The sequence below is a fragment of the Coregonus clupeaformis genome, unplaced genomic scaffold, assembly GCF_020615455.1.
Source record: "Coregonus clupeaformis isolate EN_2021a unplaced genomic scaffold, ASM2061545v1 scaf0051, whole genome shotgun sequence".
NCBI classification, from domain to species: Eukaryota; Metazoa; Chordata; class Actinopteri; order Salmoniformes; family Salmonidae; genus Coregonus; species Coregonus clupeaformis.
Window position 1 is genome coordinate 200,213 of NW_025533506.1, and position 22,149 is coordinate 222,361.

The 22,149-nt window shown below is 45.2% G+C and overlaps 1 protein-coding gene and 1 long non-coding RNA gene across 4 annotated transcripts in view; one reads left to right on the forward strand and one right to left on the reverse strand.

Annotated features, from left to right (window-relative positions):
* Positions 1-22,149, forward strand: part of bnip2 (BCL2 interacting protein 2) — a 109,047-nt gene that overhangs the window by 48,241 nt on the left and 38,657 nt on the right. For all 3 annotated transcript variants that reach the window (XM_045212780.1, XM_045212779.1, XM_045212781.1), the window contains 3 exons: positions 9,743-9,925; positions 13,563-13,665; positions 18,868-18,999. In XM_045212780.1, coding sequence (XP_045068715.1) covers positions 9,743-9,925; positions 13,563-13,665; positions 18,868-18,999 — 418 coding nt within the window. The remainder of the gene's footprint in view (positions 1-9,742; positions 9,926-13,562; positions 13,666-18,867; positions 19,000-22,149) is intronic.
* LOC121555615 lies at positions 9,932-13,556 on the reverse strand. The gene is made up of 3 exons (XR_006658141.1): positions 12,817-13,556; positions 11,351-11,630; positions 9,932-11,217 (listed from the first exon to the last, which is right to left on the reverse strand). It is a non-coding gene; the product is annotated as an uncharacterized LOC121555615 (long non-coding RNA).

Sequence of the window (22,149 nt, forward strand, 5' to 3'; positions counted from 1 at the left end):
GATGGCAATTTGAATGCACAGAGATACCGTGACGAGATCCTGAGGCCCATTGTCATGCCATTCATCCGCCGCCATCACCTCATGTTTCAGCATGATAAGCACGGCCCCATGTCGCAAGGATCTGTACACAATTCCTGGAAGCTGAAATTGTCCCAGTTCTTCCATGGCCTGCATACTCAACAGACATGTCACCCGTTGAGCATGTTTGGGATGCTCTGGATCGATGTGTACCACGGTGTGCTAAGTTCCCGCCAATATCCAGCAACTTCACACAGCCATTGAAGAGGAGTGGGACAACATTCCACAGGCCACCATCAACAGCCTGATCAACCCTATGCGAAGGAGATGTGTCATTCTGCATGAGGCAAATGGTGGTGACACCAGATACTGACTGGTTTTTTGATCCACGCCCCTACCTTTTTTAAAAAGGTATCTGTGACCAACAGATGCATGTCTGTATTCCCAGTCATGTGAAATCCATAGACTAGGGCCTAATGAATTTATTTCAATTGACTGATTTCCTTCTATGAACTGGAACTCAGTACAATGTTGCATGTTGCGTTTATATTTTTGTTCCTCTATTGTTTTTGTACTATTTCCTTTTTTATTTGTCTTTTTAATTCTGCATGTTGGTTAAGTAGTAAGTAAGTAGTTCACAGTTGTAAGTAGCATTTCACTGTCTACACCTGTTGTATCGGTGCATGAGACAAATTACATTTCATTTGGAAATGTGGTCCCTGTGACAGTCATTTCAAAATCATTATATAAAGGCTCAAATCTCTTGGTAAGGTCACTAGGTACTACGGTTGTTTAGGGGTCCAATTAAGAATAAAAAAATCTGTTAAACAGTAAATCAACTTTGTATGGCCTGACCTGGGACAATAGTATTAGTGTGTCTGTCTCAGTGAAGGTCTCCCTCAGCTGTAGGAAAGGAAACACCGTTCTCCCTCAGCTGTAGGAAAGGAAACACCGTTCTCCCTCAGCTGTAGGAAAGGAAACACCGTTCTCCCTCAGCTGTAGGAAAGGAAACACCGTTCTCCCTCAGCTGTAGGAAAGGAAACACCGTTCTCCCTCAGCTGTAGGAAAGGAAACACCGTTCTCCCTCAGCTGTAGGAAAGGAAACACCGTTCTCCCTCAGCTGTAGGAAAGGAAACACCGTTCTCCCTCAGCTGTAGGAAAGGAAACACCGTTCTCCCTCAGCTGTAGGAAAGGAAACACCGTTCTCCCTCAGCTGTAGGAAAGGAAACACAGTTCTCCCTCAGCTGTAGGAAAGGAAACACCGTTCTCCCTCAGCTGTAGGAAAGGAAACACCGTTCTCCCTCAGCTGTAGGAAAGGAAACACCGTTCTCCCTCAGCTGTAGGAAAGGAAACACAGTTCTCCCTCAGCTGTAGGAAAGGAAACACCGTTCTCCCTCAGCTGTAGGAAAGGAAACACAACACCTTTTGACTGGATCATTTCAACGAGTCACCACCTCACATTGGTTTCTAAATAGCGACAGGGGTTGGATTTCATTTGAATGTTATCTTAACCCTCAAATCCATGAATTCGTGTGAGGCCAGAGACTTTTATGGGAGGAGCACCTGATTTTCTTCGAGCCACCGTGGTCTGAAAATGACAGCTACGTTCGACCCCAGAGGATCCAAACCTAGCCATAAGAGTTGAAAAGGGCCCTCCCACTAACTGCCATGTTAAAGAAATCAATCCAGTTTATTCCCTGGTTAAATAAACCTATCCAGCTAACTGCCTGGTTACAGAAACCTATCCAGCTGATTGCCTGTTTAAATATATCCAGCTTATTTCCTGGTTAAATAAACATATCCAGCTAACTGCCTGTTTAAATATATCCAGCTTATTTCCTGGTTAAATAAACATATCCAGCTAACTGCCTGTTTAAATATATCCAGCTTATTTCCTGGTTAAATAAACATATCCAGCTAACTGCCTGTTTAAATATATCCAGCTTATTTCCTGGTTAAATAAACATATCCAGCTGATTGCCTGTTTAAATATATCCAGCTTATTTCCTGGTTAAATAAACATATCCAGCTAACTGCCTGTTTAAATATATCCAGCTTATTTCCTGGTTAAATAAACATATCCAGCTAACTGCCTGTTTAAATATATCCAGCTTATTTCCTGGTTAAATAAACATATCCAGCTGATTGCCTGTTTAAATATATCCAGCTTATTTCCTGGTTAAATAAACATATCCAGCTAACTGCCTGTTTAAATATATCCAGCTTATTTCCTGGTTAAATAAACATATCCAGCTAACTGCCTGGTTAAATATATCCAGCTTATTTCCTGGTTAAATAAACATATCCAGCTAACTGCCTGTTTAAATATATCCAGCTTATTTCCTGGTTAAATAAACATATCCAGCTAACTGCCTGTTTAAATATATCCAGCTTATTTCCTGGTTAAATAAACATATCCAGCTAACTGCCTGTTTAAATATATCCAGCTTATTTCCTGGTTAAATAAACATATCCAGCTAACTGCCTGGTTAAATATATCCAGCTTATTTCCTGGTTAAATAAACATATCCAGCTAACTGCCTGTTTAAATATATCCAGCTTATTTCCTGGTTAAATAAACATATCCAGCTAACTGCCTGGTTAAATATATCCAGCTTATTTCCTGGTTAAATAAACATATCCAGCTAACTGCCTGTTTAAATATATCCAGCTTATTTCCTGGTTAAATAAACATATCCAGCTAACTGCCTGTTTAAATATATCCAGCTTATTTCCTGGTTAAATAAACATATCCAGCTAACTGCCTGTTTAAATATATCCAGCTTATTTCCTGGTTAAATAAACATATCCAGCTAACTGCCTGTTTAAATATATCCAGCTTATTTCCTGGTTAAATAAACATATCCAGCTAACTGCCTGGTTAAATATATCCAGCTTATTTCCTGGTTAAATAAACATATCCAGCTAACTGCCTGTTTAAATATATCCAGCTTATTTCCTGGTTAAATAAACATATCCAGCTAACTGCCTGTTTAAATATATCCAGCTTATTTCCTGGTTAAATAAACATATCCAGCTAACTGCCTGTTTAAATATATCCAGCTTATTTCCTGGTTAAATAAACATATCCAGCTAACTGCCTGGTTAAATATATCCAGCTTATTTCCTGGTTAAATAAACATATCCAGCTAACTGCCTGGTTAAATATATCCAGCTTATTTCCTGGTTAAATAAACATATCCAGCTAACTGCCTGGTTAAATAAACCTATGTACCTACACTAGTCTACCCCAAGACAGGACACTAGTCTATCCCAGGACAGGACACTAGTCTATCCCAGGACAGGACACTAGTCTACCCCAGGACAGGACACTAGTCTACCCCAGGACAGGACACTAGTCTACCCCAGGACAGGACACTAGTCTATCCCAGGACAGGACACTAGTCTATCCCAGGACAGGACACTAGTCTACCCTAGGACAGGACACTAGTCTACCCCAGGACAGGACACTAGTCTACCCCAGGACAGGACACTAGTCTATCCCAGGACAGGACACTAGTCTACCCTAGGACAGGACACTAGTCTATCCCAGGACAGGACACTAGTCTATCCCAGGACAGGACACTAGTCTATCCCAGGACAGGACACTAGTCTATCCCAGGACAGGACACTAGTCTACCCTAGGACAGGACACTAGTCTATCCCAGGACAGGACACTAGTCTATCCCAGGACAGGACACTAGTCTACCCCAGGACAGGACACTAGTCTATCCCAGGACAGGACACTAGTCTACCCTAGGACAGGACACTAGTCTACCCCAGGACAGGACACTAGTCTATCCCAGGACAGGACACTAGTCTATCCCAGGACAGGACACTAGTCTACCCCAGGACAGGACACTAGTCTATCCCAGGACAGGACACTAGTCTATCCCAGGACAGGACACTAGTCTATCCCAGGACAGGACACTAGTCTATCCCCAGGACAGGACACTAGTCTACCCCAGGACAGGACACTAGTCTACCCCCAGGACAGGACACTAGTCTATCCCAGGACAGGACACTAGTCTATCCCAGGACAGGACACTAGTCTACCCCAGGACAGGACACTAGTCTACCCCAGGACAGGACACTAGTCTATCCCAGGACAGGACACTAGTCTACCCCAGGACAGGACACTAGTCTATCCCAGGACAGGACACTAGTCTATCCCAGGACAGGACACTAGTCTATCCCAGGACAGGACACTAGTCTACCCCAGGACAGGACACTAGTCTATCCCAGGACAGGACACTAGTCTATCCCAGGACAGGACACTAGTCTATCCCAGGACAGGACACTAGTCTACCCCAGGACAGGACACTAGTCTACCCCAGGACAGGACACTAGTCTACCCCAGGACAGGACACTAGTCTATCCCAGGACAGGACACTAGTCTATCCCAGGACAGGACACTAGTCTACCCCAGGACAGGACACTAGTCTATCCCAGGACAGGACACTAGTCTACCCCAGGACAGGACACTAGTCTACCCCAGGACAGGACACTAGTCTATCCCAGGACAGGACACTAGTCTATCCCAGGACAGGACACTAGTCTACCCTAGGACAGGACACTAGTCTATCCCAGGACAGGACACTAGTCTATCCCAGGACAGGACACTAGTCTATCCCAGGACAGGACACTAGTCTACCCCAGGACAGGACACTAGTCTACCCCAGGACAGGACACTAGTCTACCCCAGGACAGGACACTAGTCTATCCCAGGACAGGACACTAGTCTACCCTAGGACAGGACACTAGTCTACCCCAGGACAGGACACTAGTCTATCCCAGGACAGGACACTAGTCTATCCCAGGACAGGACACTAGTCTATCCCAGGACAGGACACTAGTCTATCCCAGGACAGGACACTAGTCTATCCCAGGACAGGACACTAGTCTACCCTAGGACAGGACACTAGTCTACCCCAGGACAGGACACTAGTCTACCCCAGGACAGGACACTAGTCTATCCCAGGACAGGACACTAGTCTATCCCAGGACAGGACACTAGTCTATCCCAGGACAGGACACTAGTCTATCCCAGGACAGGACACTAGTCTATCCCAGGACAGGACACTAGTCTATCCCAGGACAGGACACTAGTCTATCCCAGGACAGGACACTAGTCTACCCCAGGACAGGACACTAGTCTACCCTAGGACAGGACACTAGTCTACCCCAGGACAGGACACTAGTCTATCCCAGGACAGGACACTAGTCTACCCCAGGACAGGACACTAGTCTATCCCAGGACAGGACACTAGTCTACCCTAGGACAGGACACTAGTCTACCCCAGGACAGGACACTAGTCTACCCCAGGACAGGACACTAGTCTATCCCAGGACAGGACACTAGTCTATCCCAGGACAGGACACTAGTCTACCCTAGGACAGGACACTAGTCTACCCCAGGACAGGACACTAGTCTACCCCAGGACAGGACACTAGTCTATCCCAGGACAGGACACTAGTCTACCCCAGGACAGGACACTAGTCTATCCCAGGACAGGACACTAGTCTATCCCAGGACAGGACACTAGTCTACCCCAGGACAGGACACTAGTCTATCCCAGGACAGGACACTAGTCTATCCCAGGACAGGACACTAGTCTATCCCAGGACAGGACACTAGTCTACCCCAGGACAGGACACTAGTCTATCCCAGGACAGGACACTAGTCTATCCCAGGACAGGACACTAGTCTACCCCAGGACAGGACACTAGTCTATCCCAGGACAGGACACTAGTCTATCCCAGGACAGGACACTAGTCTATCCCAGGACAGGACACTAGTCTATCCCCAGGACAGGACACTAGTCTATCCCAGGACAGGACACTAGTCTACCCCAGGACAGGACACTAGTCTATCCCAGGACAGGACACTAGTCTATCCCAGGACAGGACACTAGTCTACCCCAGGACAGGACACTAGTCTATCCCAGGACAGGACACTAGTCTATCCCAGGACAGGACACTAGTCTACCCCAGGACAGGACACTAGTCTATCCCAGGACAGGACACTAGTCTATCCCAGGACAGGACACTAGTCTATCCCAGGACAGGACACTAGTCTATCCCAGGACAGGACACTAGTCTACCCTAGGACAGGACACTAGTCTACCCCAGGACAGGACACTAGTCTATCCCAGGACAGGACACTAGTCTATCCCAGGACAGGACACTAGTCTATCCCAGGACAGGACACTAGTCTATCCCAGGACAGGACACTAGTCTACCCCAGGACAGGACACTAGTCTACCCCAGGACAGGACACTAGTCTATCCCAGGACAGGACACTAGTCTACCCCAGGACAGGACACTAGTCTACCCCAGGACAGGACACTAGTCTATCCCAGGACAGGACACTAGTCTACCCCAGGACAGGACACTAGTCTACCCCAGGACAGGACACTAGTCTATCCCAGGACAGGACACTAGTCTATCCCAGGACAGGACACTAGTCTACCCCAGGACAGGACACTAGTCTACCCCAGGACAGGACACTAGTCTACCCCAGGACAGGACACTAGTCTATCCCAGGACAGGACACTAGTCTATCCCAGGACAGGACACTAGTCTACCCCAGGACAGGACACTAGTCTACCCCAGGACAGGACACTAGTCTACCCCAGGACAGGACACTAGTCTACGCCAGGAGCTGACTCTACTAAGCCTGGTTCAATAGTTCTGGGGCCAGTTAAGTCCAATAAGGTTTAAATGTCTGAACCTGACCCTGACAGTTGGATGGTGCCAATGAACTGTAGTTAAATGTTAAAGGTTAAAGGTTTCAACAGTGTTGTTGTTTCTGTGTTTCCACTCTGCTGCCGGCCTCGTCTAGAAGGACTGTTACCCTTGTTGTCATGGCAACAGTTTCCAGGGCAACAACAAGTGTGGTAAGGTCTCATGGACATACTGTCTGGTCAATCAACCAAATATAATTTTTCTTTGCATCAAATATGTGAACAAATCAAGGGATCTTTTTTCTTCATTCTTTTACCCTTTTATGTATGTTGAGTCATGTCTGTTTCCAAGGTTGGTCATGTACAAGCATGTTCTTACTTCTTCTATCTTTCTATGATGTGATGTAAAATGAGAACAGTGCAGTGTTTGAACGGTGTTGCATCCTGGTGCTGGGATGGATGTTTAACCCCCCAAGGTCGATGTCTGCATGAATCTAATCCCCATTCAAATCCGTCAGTTTAAGCTAGAGATATCATAATAAATAATAATATGCCATTTAGCAGACGCTCTACCAGCTGAGCTACAGAGGACCACTTTGATATCAGTTTTAGTTTTTATTGTGTTGCATTTTGACGCAACACCGTTCCAATCCACCGCATCCACCTACAGTTGAAGTCGGAAGTTTACATACACCTTAGCCAAATACATTGAAACTCAGTTTTTCACAATTCCTGACATTTAATCCTAGTAAAAATTCCCTGTATTAGGTCAGTTAGGATCACCACTTTATTTTAAGAATGTGAAATGTCAGAATAATAGTAGAGAGAATTATTTATTTCAGCTTTTATTTCTTTCATCACGTTCCCAGTGGGTCAGAAGTTTACATACACTCAATTAGTATTTGGTAGCATTGCCTATAAATTGTTTTACTTGGGTCAAACGTTTTGGGTAGCCTTCCACAAGCTTCCCACAATAAGTTGGGTGAATTTTGGCCCATTCCTCCTGACAGAGCTGGTGTAACTGAGTCAGGTTTGTAGGCCTCCTTGCTCGAACACGCTTTTTCAGTTCTGCCCACACATTTTCTATAGGATTGATGTCAGGGCTTTGTGATGGCCACTCCAATACCTTGACTTTGTTGTCCTTAACTACAACTTTGGAAGTATGCTTGGGGTCATTGTCCATTTGGAAGACCCACTTGCGACCAAGCTTTAACTTCCTGACTGATGTCTTGAGATGTTACTTCAATATATCCACATAATTTTCCTTCCTCATGATGCCATCTATTTAGTGAAGTGCACCAGTCCCTCCTGCAGCAAAGCACCCCCACATCATGATGCTGCCACCCCCGTGCTTCACGGTTGGGATGGTATTCTTCGATTTGCAAGCCCCCCTTTTTCCTCCAAACATAACGATGGTCATTATGGTCAAACAGTTCTATTTTTGTTTCATCAGACCAGAGGACATTTCTCCAAAAAGTACGATCTTTGTCCCCATGTGCAGTTGCAAACCATAGTCTGGCTTTTTTATGGCGGTTTTGGAGCAGTGGCTTCTTCCTTGCTGAGCGGCCTTTCAGGTTATGTCGATATAGGACTCGTTTTACTGTGGATATAGATACTTTTGTACCTGTTTCCTCCAGCATCTTCACAAGATCCTTTGCTGTTGTTCTGGGATTGATTTGCACTTTTCGCACCAAAGTACGTTAATCTCTAGGAGACAGAACGCGTCTCCTTCCTGAGCGGTATGACGGCTGCGTGGTCCCATGGTGTTTATACTTGCGTACTATTGTTTGTACAGATGAACCTGGTACCTTCAGGCGTTTGGAAATTGCTCCCAAGGATGAACCAGACTTGTGGAGGTCCACAAAATTTTTTCTGAGGTCTTGGCTGATTCCTTTTGATTTTCCCATAATGTCAAGCAAAGAGGCATTGAGTTTGAAGGTAGACCTTGAAATACATCCACAGGTACACCTCCAATTGACTCAAATGATGTCAATTAGCCTATCAGAAGCTTCTAAAGCCATGACATAATTTTCTGGAATTTTCCAAGCTGTTTAAAGGCACAGTCAAATTAGTGTATGTAAACTTCTGACCCACTGGAATTGTGATACAGTGAATTATAATCTGTGAAGTAATTGTTGGAAAATTACTTGTGTCATGCACAAAGTAGATGTCTTAACCGACTTGCCAAAACTATAGTTTGAAAAACGAGTTTTATTGACTCCAACCTGAGTTTATGTAACACTTCCACATTTGCGGTGACGGAGCTAGAGCTGTGTTTGTCAGACCATGTGACATCCCAAAAATGTGTCTTCTCACAAAATCGTCTGTAGCGTCCAAATGATTTGGCCTACAAACTATTATGAACCGTCTGTGGAAAGGTGAGACGCTCATGAACACGTACATGTTTTGCTCTTGGACGCCCACAGGTCAAGACTCGTCTGAAGGTCGAAAACATTCATGGAAGTATATATGGAGACTGTTTAGTGTCAGAAATAAGGGGTTAAATACATGTCAAAAAATATCAAATGTTTCCTGATCTTTCAGATATAGGACAGACACTTCAGAACAAACTTCCTTTTGAGTTTTTTTTGGGACTATCTGTTGTTCCATGTAGTGAATGTTATGCGTTTGTATGGGCTAATAGCAGTAAAAAATATATATATATATATATACTTCAACCCCCCTTAGACGTATGGGTTAAAAGGCAGTCTATTCGGTGGTGAAGTCTTACTGGAGTGTTGAGTGGTAATTCCATGTCATTGTCTGTCCACAATGTGAAGACCAAAATCATACTATTCCTCTGTCTTGACTGTTGCATGTTTGATGGACCCTTCATATGATCACTGTCTGAATCTTTCATCCGATTGGTCGTTATTGTTGATCAGATTCTGATCAGGGGGATATATTATAATTAATGTCATAATTCCCCACAATATTAAACCGAATTTGAATGTTACAGTATAATAGTTCAAGTATTTCGAATAGATGTAGTGTTATTGGAAGGTAGGAAAAGAGTTCAAAATAACTTCTCTTCTCAGACGACCTGCCAAAGCCCAAGACGACGGAGGTTCTGCAGAAGGGGGTGGAGTCAGTCCAGGAGTACTCGGCGTCCGAGGAGCGGGAGGAGGGCCGGCGTTGGAGAGTGTTCCGTATAGGAGACCAGGAACACAAAGTCGACATGAAGGCAATAGAACCCTACAAGAGGGTCATCAGCCACGGAGGTCAGACCATAACCTTTAACCCCTGACCCTAACCCATAACCCTAGTCCTACAAGAGGGTCATCAGCCGCGGAGGTCAGACCATAACCTTTAACCCCTGACCCTAACCATAACCCTAACCCATAACCCTAGTCCTACAAGAGGGTCATCAGCCACGGAGGTCAGACCATAACCTTTAACCCCTGACCCTAACCATAACCCTAACCCATAACCCTAGTCCTACAAGAGGGTCATCAGCCGCGGAGGTCAGACCATAACCTTTAACCCCTGACCCTAACCCATAACCCTAACCCATAACCCTAGTCCTACAAGAGGGTCATCAGCCGCGGAGGTCAGACCATAACCTTTAACCCCTGACCCTAACCCCTGACCCTAACCCATAACCCTAGTCCTACAAGAGGATCATCAGCCACGGAGGTCAGACCATAACCTTTAACCCCTGACCCTAACCATAACCCTAACCCATAACCCTAGTCCTACAAGAGGGTCATCAGCCACGGAGGTCAGACCATAACCTTTAACCCCTGACCCTAACCCATAACCCTAGTCCTACAAGAGGGTCATCAGCCGCGGAGGTCAGACCATAACCTTTAACCCCTGACCCTAACCATAACCCTAGTCCTACAAGAGGGTCATCAGCCACGGAGGTCAGACCATAACCTTTAACCCCTGACCCTAACCCATAACCCTAACCCATAACCCTAGTCCTACAAGAGGGTCATCAGCCGCGGAGGTCAGACCATAACCTTTAACCCCTAACCCATAACCCTAGTCCTACAAGAAGGTCATCAGCCACGGAGGTCAGACCATAACCTTTAACCCCTAACCCATAACCCTAGTCCTACAAGAGGGTCATCAGCCGCGGAGGTCAGACCATAACCTTTAACCCCTAACCCATAACCCTAGTCCTACAAGAAGGTCATCAGCCACGGAGGTCAGACCATAACCTTTAACCCCTAACCCATAACCCTAGTCCTACAAGAAGGTCATCAGCCACGGAGGTCAGACCATAACCTTTAACCCCTAACCCATAACCCTAGTCCTACAAGAAGGTCATCAGCCACGGAGGTCAGACCATAACCTTTAACCCCTAACCCATAACCCTAGTCCTACAAGAGGGTCATCAGCCGCGGAGGTCAGACCATAACCTTTAACCCCTGACCCTAACCCATAACCCTAGTCCTACAAGAGGGTCATCAGCCACGGAGGTCAGACCATAACCTTTAACCCCTAACCCTAACCCATAACCCTAGTCCTACAAGAGGGTCATCAGCCACGGAGGTCAGACCATAACCTTTAACCCATAACCCTAGTCCTACAAGAGGGTCATCAGCCGCGGAGGTCAGACCATATCCTTTAACCCCTGACCCTAACCCATAACCCTAGTCCTACAAGAGGGTCATCAGCCACGGAGGTCAGACCATAACCTTTAACCCCTAACCCTAACCCATAACCCTAGTCCTACAAGAGGGTCATCAGCCACGGAGGTCAGACCATAACCTTTAACCCCTAACCCATAACCCTAGTCCTACAAGAGGGTCATCAGCCGCGGAGGTCAGACCATAACCTTTAACCCCTGACCCTAACCCATAACCCTAGTCCTACAAGAGGGTCATCAGCCACGGAGGTCAGACCATAACCTTTAACCCCTAACCCATAACCCTAGTCCTACAAGAGGGTCATCAGCCACGGAGGTCAGACCATAACCTTTAACCCCTGACCCTAACCCATAACCCTAACCCATAACCCTAGTCCTACAAGAGGGTCATCAGCCACTGAGGTCAGACCATAACCTTTAACCCCTGACCCTAACCCATAACCCTAGTCCTACAAGAGGGTCATCAGCCACGGAGGTCAGACCATAACCTTTAACCCCTGACCCTAACCCATAACCCTAGTCCTACAAGAGGGTCATCAGCCGCGGAGGTCAGACCATAACCTTTAACCCCTAACCCTAACCCATAACCCTAGTCCTACAAGAGGGTCATCAGCCGCGGAGGTCAGACCATAACCTTTAACCCTAACCCTAACCCATAACCCTAGTCCTACAAGAGGGTCATCAGCCGCGGAGGTCAGACCATAACCTTTAACCCTGACCCTAACCCATAACCCTAGTCCTACAAGAAGGTCATCAGCCACGGAGGTCAGACCATAACCTTTAACCCCTAACCCATAACCCTAGTCCTACAAGAGGGTCATCAGCCGCGGAGGTCAGACCATAACCTTTAACCCCTAACCCATAACCCTAGTCCTACAAGAGGGTCATCAGCCGCGGAGGTCAGACCATAACCTTTAACCCCTGACCCTAACCCATAACCCTAGTCCTACAAGAGGGTCATCAGCCGCGGAGGTCAGACCATAACCTTTAACCCCTGACCCTAACCCATAACCCTAGTCCTACAAGAGGATCATAGCCACGGAGGTCAGACCATAACCTTTAACCCCTGACCCTAACCCATAACCCTAACCCATAACCCTAGTCCTACAAGAGGGTCATCAGCCGCGGAGGTCAGACCATAACCTTTAACCCCTGACCCTAACCCATAACCCTAACCCATAACCCTAGTCCTACAAGAGGGTCATCAGCCGCGGAGGTCAGACCATAACCTTTAACCCCTGACCCTAACCCATAACCCTAGTCCTACAAGAGGGTCATCAGCCGCGGAGGTCAGACCATAACCTTTAACCCATAACCCTAACCCATAACCCTAGTCCTACAAGAGGGTCATCAGCCGCGGAGGTCAGACCATAACCTTTAACCCCTGACCCTAACCCATAACCCTAGTCCTACAAGAAGGTCATCAGCCACGGAGGTCAGACCATAACCTTTAACCCCTAACCCATAACCCTAGTCCTACAAGAGGGTCATCAGCCGCGGAGGTCAGACCATAACCTTTAACCCCTAACCCATAACCCTAGTCCTACAAGAGGGTCATCAGCCGCGGAGGTCAGACCATAACCTTTAACCCCTGACCCTAACCCATAACCCTAGTCCTACAAGAGGGTCATCAGCCGCGAAGGTCAGACCATAACCTTTAACCCCTGACCCTAACCCATAACCCTAGTCCTACAAGAGGATCATCAGCCACGGAGGTCAGACCATAACCTTTAACCCCTGACCCTAACCCATAACCCTAACCCATAACCCTAGTCCTACAAGAGGGTCATCAGCCGCGGAGGTCAGACCATAACCTTTAACCCCTGACCCTAACCCATAACCCTAGTCCTACAAGAGGGTCATCAGCCGCGGAGGTCAGACCATAACCTTTAACCCATAACCCTAACCCATAACCCTAGTCCTACAAGAGGGTCATCAGCCGCGGAGGTCAGACCATAACCTTTAACCCCTGACCCTAACCCATAACCCTAGTCCTACAAGAGGGTCATCAGCCACGGAGGTCAGACCATAACCTTTAACCCCTGACCCTAACCCATAACCCTAGTCCTACAAGAGGGTCATCAGCCACGGAGGTCAGACCATAACCTTTAACCCCTGACCCTAACCCATAACCCTAACCCATAACCCTAGTCCTACAAGAGGGTCATCGGATCAATTATATAAAAAAAAATTACAGTAACAATGTCCCATGCAGAGCAGGTTGTGTTGTGGCGTGTTTGAAACACTGTCATGTTTTCTAGGTTACTATGGAGACGGCCTGAATGCCATCATAGTGTTTGCGGTGTGCTACATGCCTGAGAGCAACCAACCCAACTACCGCTACATCATGGACAACCTCTTCAAGTGAGTACAAACCCTGGTGAAACGCCCAAAATCCTAATATTGGGGATATTGACTTGCATTGGTTTTTGGACACACATGCTAAAAAGATAGCATTTGGAGACAGTGGCCAGGTCATTTATATATATATTTTTCACCTTTATTTAACCAGGTAAGCCAGTTGAGAACAAGTTCTCATTTACAACTGCGACCTGGCCAAGACAAAGCAAAGCAGTGCAATAAAAACAACAACACAGAGTTACATATGGGGTAAAACAAAACATAAAGTCAAAAATACAAACAGGATTGATGTCTTACCTTGTCCATAGACTGCTTACAGGGAAAACAAGGTATCTTTATAATTCTGGTGAACTATCCTTTTAAGTCAGTCACTAAACATCCTCTCCTCTCCTCTCCTCTCCTCTCCTCTCCTCTCCTCTCCTCTCCTCTCCTCTCTCTCCTCTCCTCTCCTCTCCTCTCCTCTCCTCTCCTCTCCTCTCCTCTCCTCCCTCCCTCCCCTCCCTCCCCCCTCCCTCCCCTCCCTCCCCTCCCCTCCCCTCCCTCCTCTCCTCTCCTCTCCTCCCTCTCCTCTCCTCTCCTCTCTCTCCTCTCCTCTCCTCTCCTCTCCTCTCCTCTCCTCTCCTCTCCTCTCCTCTCCTCTCCTCTCCTCTCCTCTCCTGTCCTGTCCTGTCCTGTCCTGTCCTGTCCTGTCCTGTCCTGTCCTTGGAGCTGTTGGTAGCAGAGAGCTACAGTTGAAGTCGGAAGTTTACATACACTTAGGTTGGAGTCATTAAAACTCATTTTTCAACCACTCCACAAATTTCGTGTTAACAAACTATAGTTTTGGCAAGTTCGTTAGGACATCTACTTTGTGCATGACACAAGTAATTTATCCAACAATTGTTTACAGACATATCACTTATAATTCACTGTATCACAATTCCAGTGGGTCAGAAGTTTACACAGTTGGAGGTGTACCTGTGGATGTATTTCAAGGCCTACCTTCAAACTCAGTGCCTCTTTGCTTGACATCATGGGAAAATCAAAAGAAATCAGCCAAGACCTCAGAAAAGAAATGGTAGACCTCCACAAGTCTGGTTCATCCTTGGGAGCAATTTCCAAACGCCTGAAGGTACCACGTTCATCTGTACAAACAATAGTACGCAAGTATAAACACCATGGGACCACGCAGCCGTCATACCGCTCAGGAAGGAGACGCGTTCTGTCTCCTAGAGATGAACGTACTTTGGTGCAAAAAGTGCAAATCAATCCCAGAACAACAGCAAAGGACCTTGTGAAGTGCTTTCCTCCAGGTATAAAAGTATCTATATCCACAGTAAAACGAGTCCTATATCGACATAACCTGAAAGGCCTCTCAGCAAGGAAGAAGCCACTGCTCCAAAACCGCCATAAAAAAGCCAGACTACGGTTTGCAACTGCACATGGGGACAAAGATTGTACTTTTTGGAGAAATGTCCTCTGGTCTGATGAAACAAAAATAGAACTGTTTGGCCATAATGACCATCGTTATGTTTGGAAGAAAAAGGGGGAGGCTTGCAAGCCGAAGAACACCATCCCAACCGTGAAGCACGGGGGTGGCAGCATCATGCTGTGGGGGTGCTTTGCTGCAGGAGGGACTGGTGCAACTCACAAAATAGATGGCATCATGAGGAAGGAAAATTGTGGATATATTGAAGCAACATCTCAAGAAATCAGTCAGGAAGTTAAAGCTTGGTCGCAAGTGGGTCTTCGAAATGGACAATGACAAAGCCCTGACCTCAATCCTATAGAAAATGTGTGGGCAGAACTGAAAAAGCGTGTGCGAGCAAGGAGGCCTACAAACCTGACTCAGTTACACCAGCTCTGTCAGGAGGAATGGGCCAAAATTCACCCAACTTATTGTGGGAAGCTTGTGGAAGGCTACCCGAAACGTTTGACCCAAGTTAAACAATTTAAAGCCAATGCTACCAAATACTAATTGAGTGTATGTAAACTTCTGACCCACTGGGAATGTGATGAAAGAAATAAAAGCTGAAATAAATCATTCTCTCAACTATTATTCTGACATTTCACATTCTTAAAGTGGTGATCCTAACTGACCTAAGACAGGGAATTCTTACTAGGATTAAATGTCAGGAATTGTGAAAAACTGAGTTTAAATGTATTTGGCTAAGGTGTATTTAAACTTCTGACTTCAACTGTATATGATAGTGTATCTGAACTAGGGTTTAATATTTTCCCGCTATTTTACAAATGTTCAATCCCGAGAATAAATCACTTTTCTATCGGGTGACATGTTATTTCCTGCCAAAACAGGAAGTGTAATTCTAAAGCATTTAAACCCATCAGACAGAATCATTTGCCATCTTAAGGTATATTACAAATAAAATCTCAAATCTTCTTATTGCATCTGTTATAATTAATAATTCATTAGTCTGAAAATATAATAGTCATTCAAAAGCAATAGTCATGGACTGACTGGACGTGATTGGTCCTCTGTTAATTTAATGTGTGAGGTGATGAGAACTGCGTGAGCTAATTACAACTCAATAAAACGTATCGTTTATATCGTTTATATCCAGCTGAAACTGGTTCCTGCTGCTGAGGAGAGAGAGAGAGGGAGTGAAAGGAGCCTTGGCCTTGGCTACTGTTGATTGGGAAGATGGAGTCGTTTTTCAGTGAAGTAAAAGGAAAGTTAGAGAAGAAAGAGTATCGTGAAAAGAAGCCGACCAGGGTAATGTCCTCTGGGACTAGAGGCTAATAACCAGGGTAATGTCCTCTGGGACTAGAGGCTAATAACCAGGGTAATGTCCTCTGGGACTAGAGGCTAATAACCAGGGTAATGTCCTCTGGGACTAGAGGCTAATAACCAGGGTAATGTCCTCTGGGACTAGAGGCTAATAACCAGGGTAATGTCCTCTGGGACTAGAGGCTAATAACCAGGGTAATTTCCCCTGTGACTAGAGGCTAATAACCAGGGTAATGTCCTCTGGGACTAGAGGCTAATAACCAGGGTAATGTCCTCTGGGACTAGAGGCTAATAACCAGGGTAATGTCCTCTGGGACTAGAGGCTAATAACCAGGGTAATGTCCTCTGGGACTAGAGGCTAATAACCAGGGTAATGTCCTCTGGGACTAGAGGCTAATAACCAGGGTAATGTCCTCTGGGACTAGAGGCTAATAACCAGGGTAATGTCCTCTGGGACTAGAGGCTAATAACCAGGGTAATGTCCTCTGGGACAAGAGGCTAATAACCAGGGTAATGTCCTCTGGGACAAGAGGCTAATAACCAGGGTAATGTCCTCTGGGACTAGAGGCTAATAACCAGGTAATGTCCTCTGGGACTAGAGGCTAATAACCAGGGTAATGTCCTCTGGGACTAGAGGCTAATAACCAGGGTAATGTCCTCTGGGACTAGAGGCTAATAACCAGGGTAATGTCCTCTGGGACAAGAGGCTAATAACCAGGGTAATGTCCTCTGGGACTAGAGGCTAATAACCAGGGTAATGTCCTCTGGGACTAGAGGCTAATAACCAGGGTAATGTCCTCTGGGACTAGAGGCTAATAACCAGGGTAATGTCCTCTGTGACTAGAGGCTAATAACCAGGGTAATGTCCTCTGGGACTAGAGGCTAATAACCAGGGTAATGTCCTCTGGGACTAGAGGCTAATAACCAGGGTAATGTCCTCTGGGACTAGAGGCTAATAACCAGGGTAATGTCCTCTGGGACTAGAGGCTAATAACCAGGGTAATGTCCTCTGGGACTAGAGGCTAATAACCAGGGTAATGTCCTCTGGGACTAGAGGCTAATAACCAGGGTAATGTCCTCTGGGACTAGAGGCTAATAACCAGGGTAATGTCCTCTGGGACAAGTTTTAATATTATAGTGGACTAAGATGAAAAGGTTGGCGCGGCCAAATGGACTGTGTGCAACTCCTTATTCAGGTTTAATGCAATTTTCTAACTATTTATTAATTTTAGTATTTAGTATCATTTCATTTATCATTATTATTATTATTATAGGCCTATTTAAGAATCTAAACCTACTCTTAAAATATGCAAAAGGAATTTTATTTAATTTTGTTGAGACAAACGCTAAATTACGTTTGAACTAACTTTGGTGCTCCGTATTTAGTTTAATATGGGTTAAAAGTAGGCCTGCTGCGTTAGCCTATTGCCTTCAGTTGTTGGGTAGGCCTATGGTAGGCACTCGCCTTTGTTGGTAATATAGGCATAGCCTGTTAACTTTGGTGAAGGTTTAAACCAGTTATTTAAATATGCAACAAGTGTTTTGTTTCATTCTGTTGAGCCATTTTCTTTGGCCAAATTCAGTTCCAACTGTAATGTGTTTACAGCAGTAGGTAAGTCTATATAAGGGCTACTCACACTCAAACCATGAAAGGAAAACCAAAGAGGGTGCGACGCAAAACTTTAATGCCGCAAGATTAATAACCTGTTAGTATTTTTCCTATAAAGAATAACTTGACTTACTTTTGATGTTACCCTTATAAAGTTAAGAAACTTTTGTCAAAGTTTGGTGTGGAATGGATATGATCAGGCTGAGCTTCTACAGGTCTATGACTCCCACAGTTGGACTGGAGGCGAGGAAGATTTACTCCTTTAATCTAACAATATAATGTTTATCTTTTTATAAAAAATATTCTGATAGAAAATGAACAAATTAGCCTCCTTCTGTAGGTCAATATCTGTTTAGTAGTAGTAGCCTCTCTGTCGGTGTTGGGAACATGGCACCGTTCATATCTCTCTCTTTCTCTCCGTCTCTCTAGGCCTAAGCTTCTCTTCCATTATATTTAGTTTTTAAATATATCATACAGTGGACACCTAGGCCTATATTCATTCAATGACCTGATGCATTTAACGCTCACATCTCCGACAGCTGAATCGAGGTGGACAGTTATCTCTCTAACCCAACCCTCACCCCTCTCTCTAACCTAACCCTCACCCCTCTCTCTAACCTAACCCTCACCCCTCTCTCTAACCTAACCCTCACCCCTCTCTCTAACCCAACCCTCACCCCTCTCTCTAACCTAACCCTCACCCCTCTCTCTAACCCAACCCTCACCCCTCTCTCTAACCTAACCCTCACCCCTCTCTCTAACCCAACCCTCACCCCTCTCTCTAACCTAACCCTCACCCCTCTCTCTAACCTAACCCTCACCCCTCTCTCTAACCTAACGCTCACCCCTGTCTGTTGTGTGTTATCAGGTATGTGATCGGCACTTTAGAGCTCTTGGTAGCAGAGAACTATATGATAGTGTATCTGAACGGAGCCACGTCCAGGAAGAAGATGCCCAGTGTGGGCTGGCTCAGGAAGTGCTACCAGCAGATCAACCGCAGGTGAGATACAGTCTAGTAGTACCCCAGTTACTGTTACCTGTTACCCAGTAGACCAGTTACTATGTTACCCAGTAGACCAGTTACTATGTTACCCAGTAGACCAGTTACTATGTCACTCAGTAGACCAGTTACTATGTTACCCAGTAGACCAGTTACTATGTTACTGTGAAGTTACCCAGTAGACCAGCTTGTTACCCAGTAGACCAGTTACTATGTTACCCAGTAGACCAGTTACTATGTTACCCAGTAGACCAGTTACTATGTTACCCAGTAGACCAGTTACTATGTTACCCAGTAGACCAGTTACTATGTTACCCAGTAGACCAGTTACTATGTTACCCAGTAGACCAGTTACTATGAGTTACCCAGTAGACCAGTTACTATGTTACCCAGTAGACCAGTTACTATGTTACCCAGTAGACCAGTTACTATGTTACCCAGTAGACCAGTTACTATGTTACCCAGTAGACCAGTTACTATGTTACCCAGTAGACCAGTTACTATGTTACCCAGTAGACCAGTTACTATGTTACCCAGTAGACCAGTTACTATGTTACCCAGTAGACCAGTTACTATGTTACCCAGTAGACCAGTTACTATGTTACCCAGTAGACCAGTTACTATGTTACCCAGTAGACCAGTTACTATGTTACCCAGTAGACCAGTTACTATGTTACCCAGTAGACCAGTTACTATGTTACCCAGTAGACCAGTTACTATGTTACCCAGTAGACCAGTTACTATGTTACCCAGTAGACCAGTTACTATGTTACCCAGTAGACCAGTTACTATGTTACCCAGTAGACCAGTTACTATGTTACCCAGTAGACCAGTTACTATGTTACCCAGTAGACCAGTTACTATGTTACCCAGTAGACCAGTTACTATGTTACCCAGTAGACCAGTTACTATGTTACCCAGTAGACCAGTTACTATGTTACCCAGTAGACCAGTTACTATGTTACCCAGTAGACCAGTTACTATGTTACCCAGTAGACCAGTTACTATGTTACCCAGTAGACCAGTTACTATGTTACCCAGTAGACCAGTTACTATGTTACCCAGTAGACCAGTTACTATGTTACCCAGTAGACCAGTTACTATGTTACCCAGTAGACCAGTTACTATGTTACCCAGTAGACCAGTTACTATGTTACCCAGTAGACCAGTTACTATGTTACCCAGTAGACCAGTTACTATGTTACCCAGTAGACCAGTTACTATGTTACCCAGTAGACCAGTTACTATGTTACCCAGTAGACCAAAAGTTACTATGTTACCCAGTAGACCAGTTACTATGTTACCCAGTAGACCAGTTACTATGTTACCCAGTAGACCAGTTACTATGTTACCCAGTAGACCAGTTACTATGTTACCCAGTAGACCAGTTACTATGTTACCCAGTAGACCAGTTACTATGTTACCCAGTAGACCAGTTACTATGTTACCCAGTAGACCAGTTACTATGTTACCCAGTAGACCAGTTACTATGTTACCCAGTAGACCAGTTACTATGTTACCCAGTAGACCAGTTACTATGTTACCCAGTAGACCAGTTACTATGTTACCCAGTAGACCAGTTACTATGTTACCCAGTAGACCAGTTACTATGTTACCCAGTAGACCAGTTACTATGTTACCCAGTAGACCAGTTACTATGTTACCCAGTAGACCAGTTACTATGTTACCCAGTAGACCAGTTACTATGTTACCCAGTAGACCAGTTACTATGTTACCCAGTAGACCAGTTACTATGTTACCCAGTAGACCAGTTACTATGTTACCCAGTAGACCAGTTACTATGTTACCCAGTAGACCAGTTACTATGTTACCCAGTAGACCAGTTACTATGTTACCCAGTAGACCAGTTACTATGTTACCCAGTAGACCAGTTACTATGTTACCCAGTAGACCAGTTACTATGTTACCCAGTAGACCAGTTACTATGTTACCCAGTAGACCAGTTACTATGTTACCCAGTAGACCAGTTACTATGTTACCCAGTAGACCAGTTACTATGTTACCCAGTAGACCAGTTACTATGTTACCCAGTAGACCAGTTACTATGTTACCCAGTAGACCAGTTACTATGTTACCCAGTAGACCAGTTACTATGTTACCCAGTAGACCAGTTACTATGTTACCCAGTAGACCAGTTACTATGTTACCCAGTAGACCAGTTACTATGTTACCCAGTAGACCAGTTACTATGTTACCCAGTAGACCAGTTACTATGTTACCCAGTAGACCAGTTACTATGTTACCCAGTAGACCAGTTACTATGTTACCCAGTAGACCAGTTACTATGTTACCCAGTAGACCAGTTACTATGTTACCCAGTAGACCAGTTACTATGTTACCCAGTAGACCAGTTACTATGTTACCCAGTAGACCAGTTACTATGTTACCCAGTAGACCAGTTACTATGTTACCCAGTAGACCAGTTACTATGTTACCCAGTAGACCAGTTACTATGTTACCCAGTAGACCAGTTACTATGTTACCCAGTAGACCAGTTACTATGTTACCCAGTAGACCAGTTACTATGTTACCCAGTAGACCAGTTACTATGTTACCCAGTAGACCAGTTACTATGTTACCCAGTAGACCAGTTACTATGTTACCCAGTAGACCAGTTACTATGTTACCCAGTAGACCAGTTACTATGTTACCCAGTAGACCAGTTACTATGTTACCCAGTAGACCAGTTACTATGTTACCCAGTAGACCAGTTACTATGTTACCCAGTAGACCAGTTACTATGTTACCCAGTAGACCAGTTACTATGTTACCCAGTAGACCAGTTACTATGTTACCCAGTAGACCAGTTACTATGTTACCCAGTAGACCAGTTACTATGTTACCCAGTAGACCAGTTACTATGTTACCCAGTAGACCAGTTACTATGTTACCCAGTAGACCAGTTACTATGTTACCCAGTAGACCAGTTACTATGTTACCCAGTAGACCAGTTACTATGTTACCCAGTAGACCAGTTACCCAGTAGACCAGTTACTATGTTACCCAGTAGACCAGTTACTATGTTACCCAGTAGACCAGTTACTATGTTACCCAGTAGACCAGTTACTATGTTACCCAGTAGACCAGTTACTATGTTACCCAGTAGACCAGTTACTATGTTACCCAGTA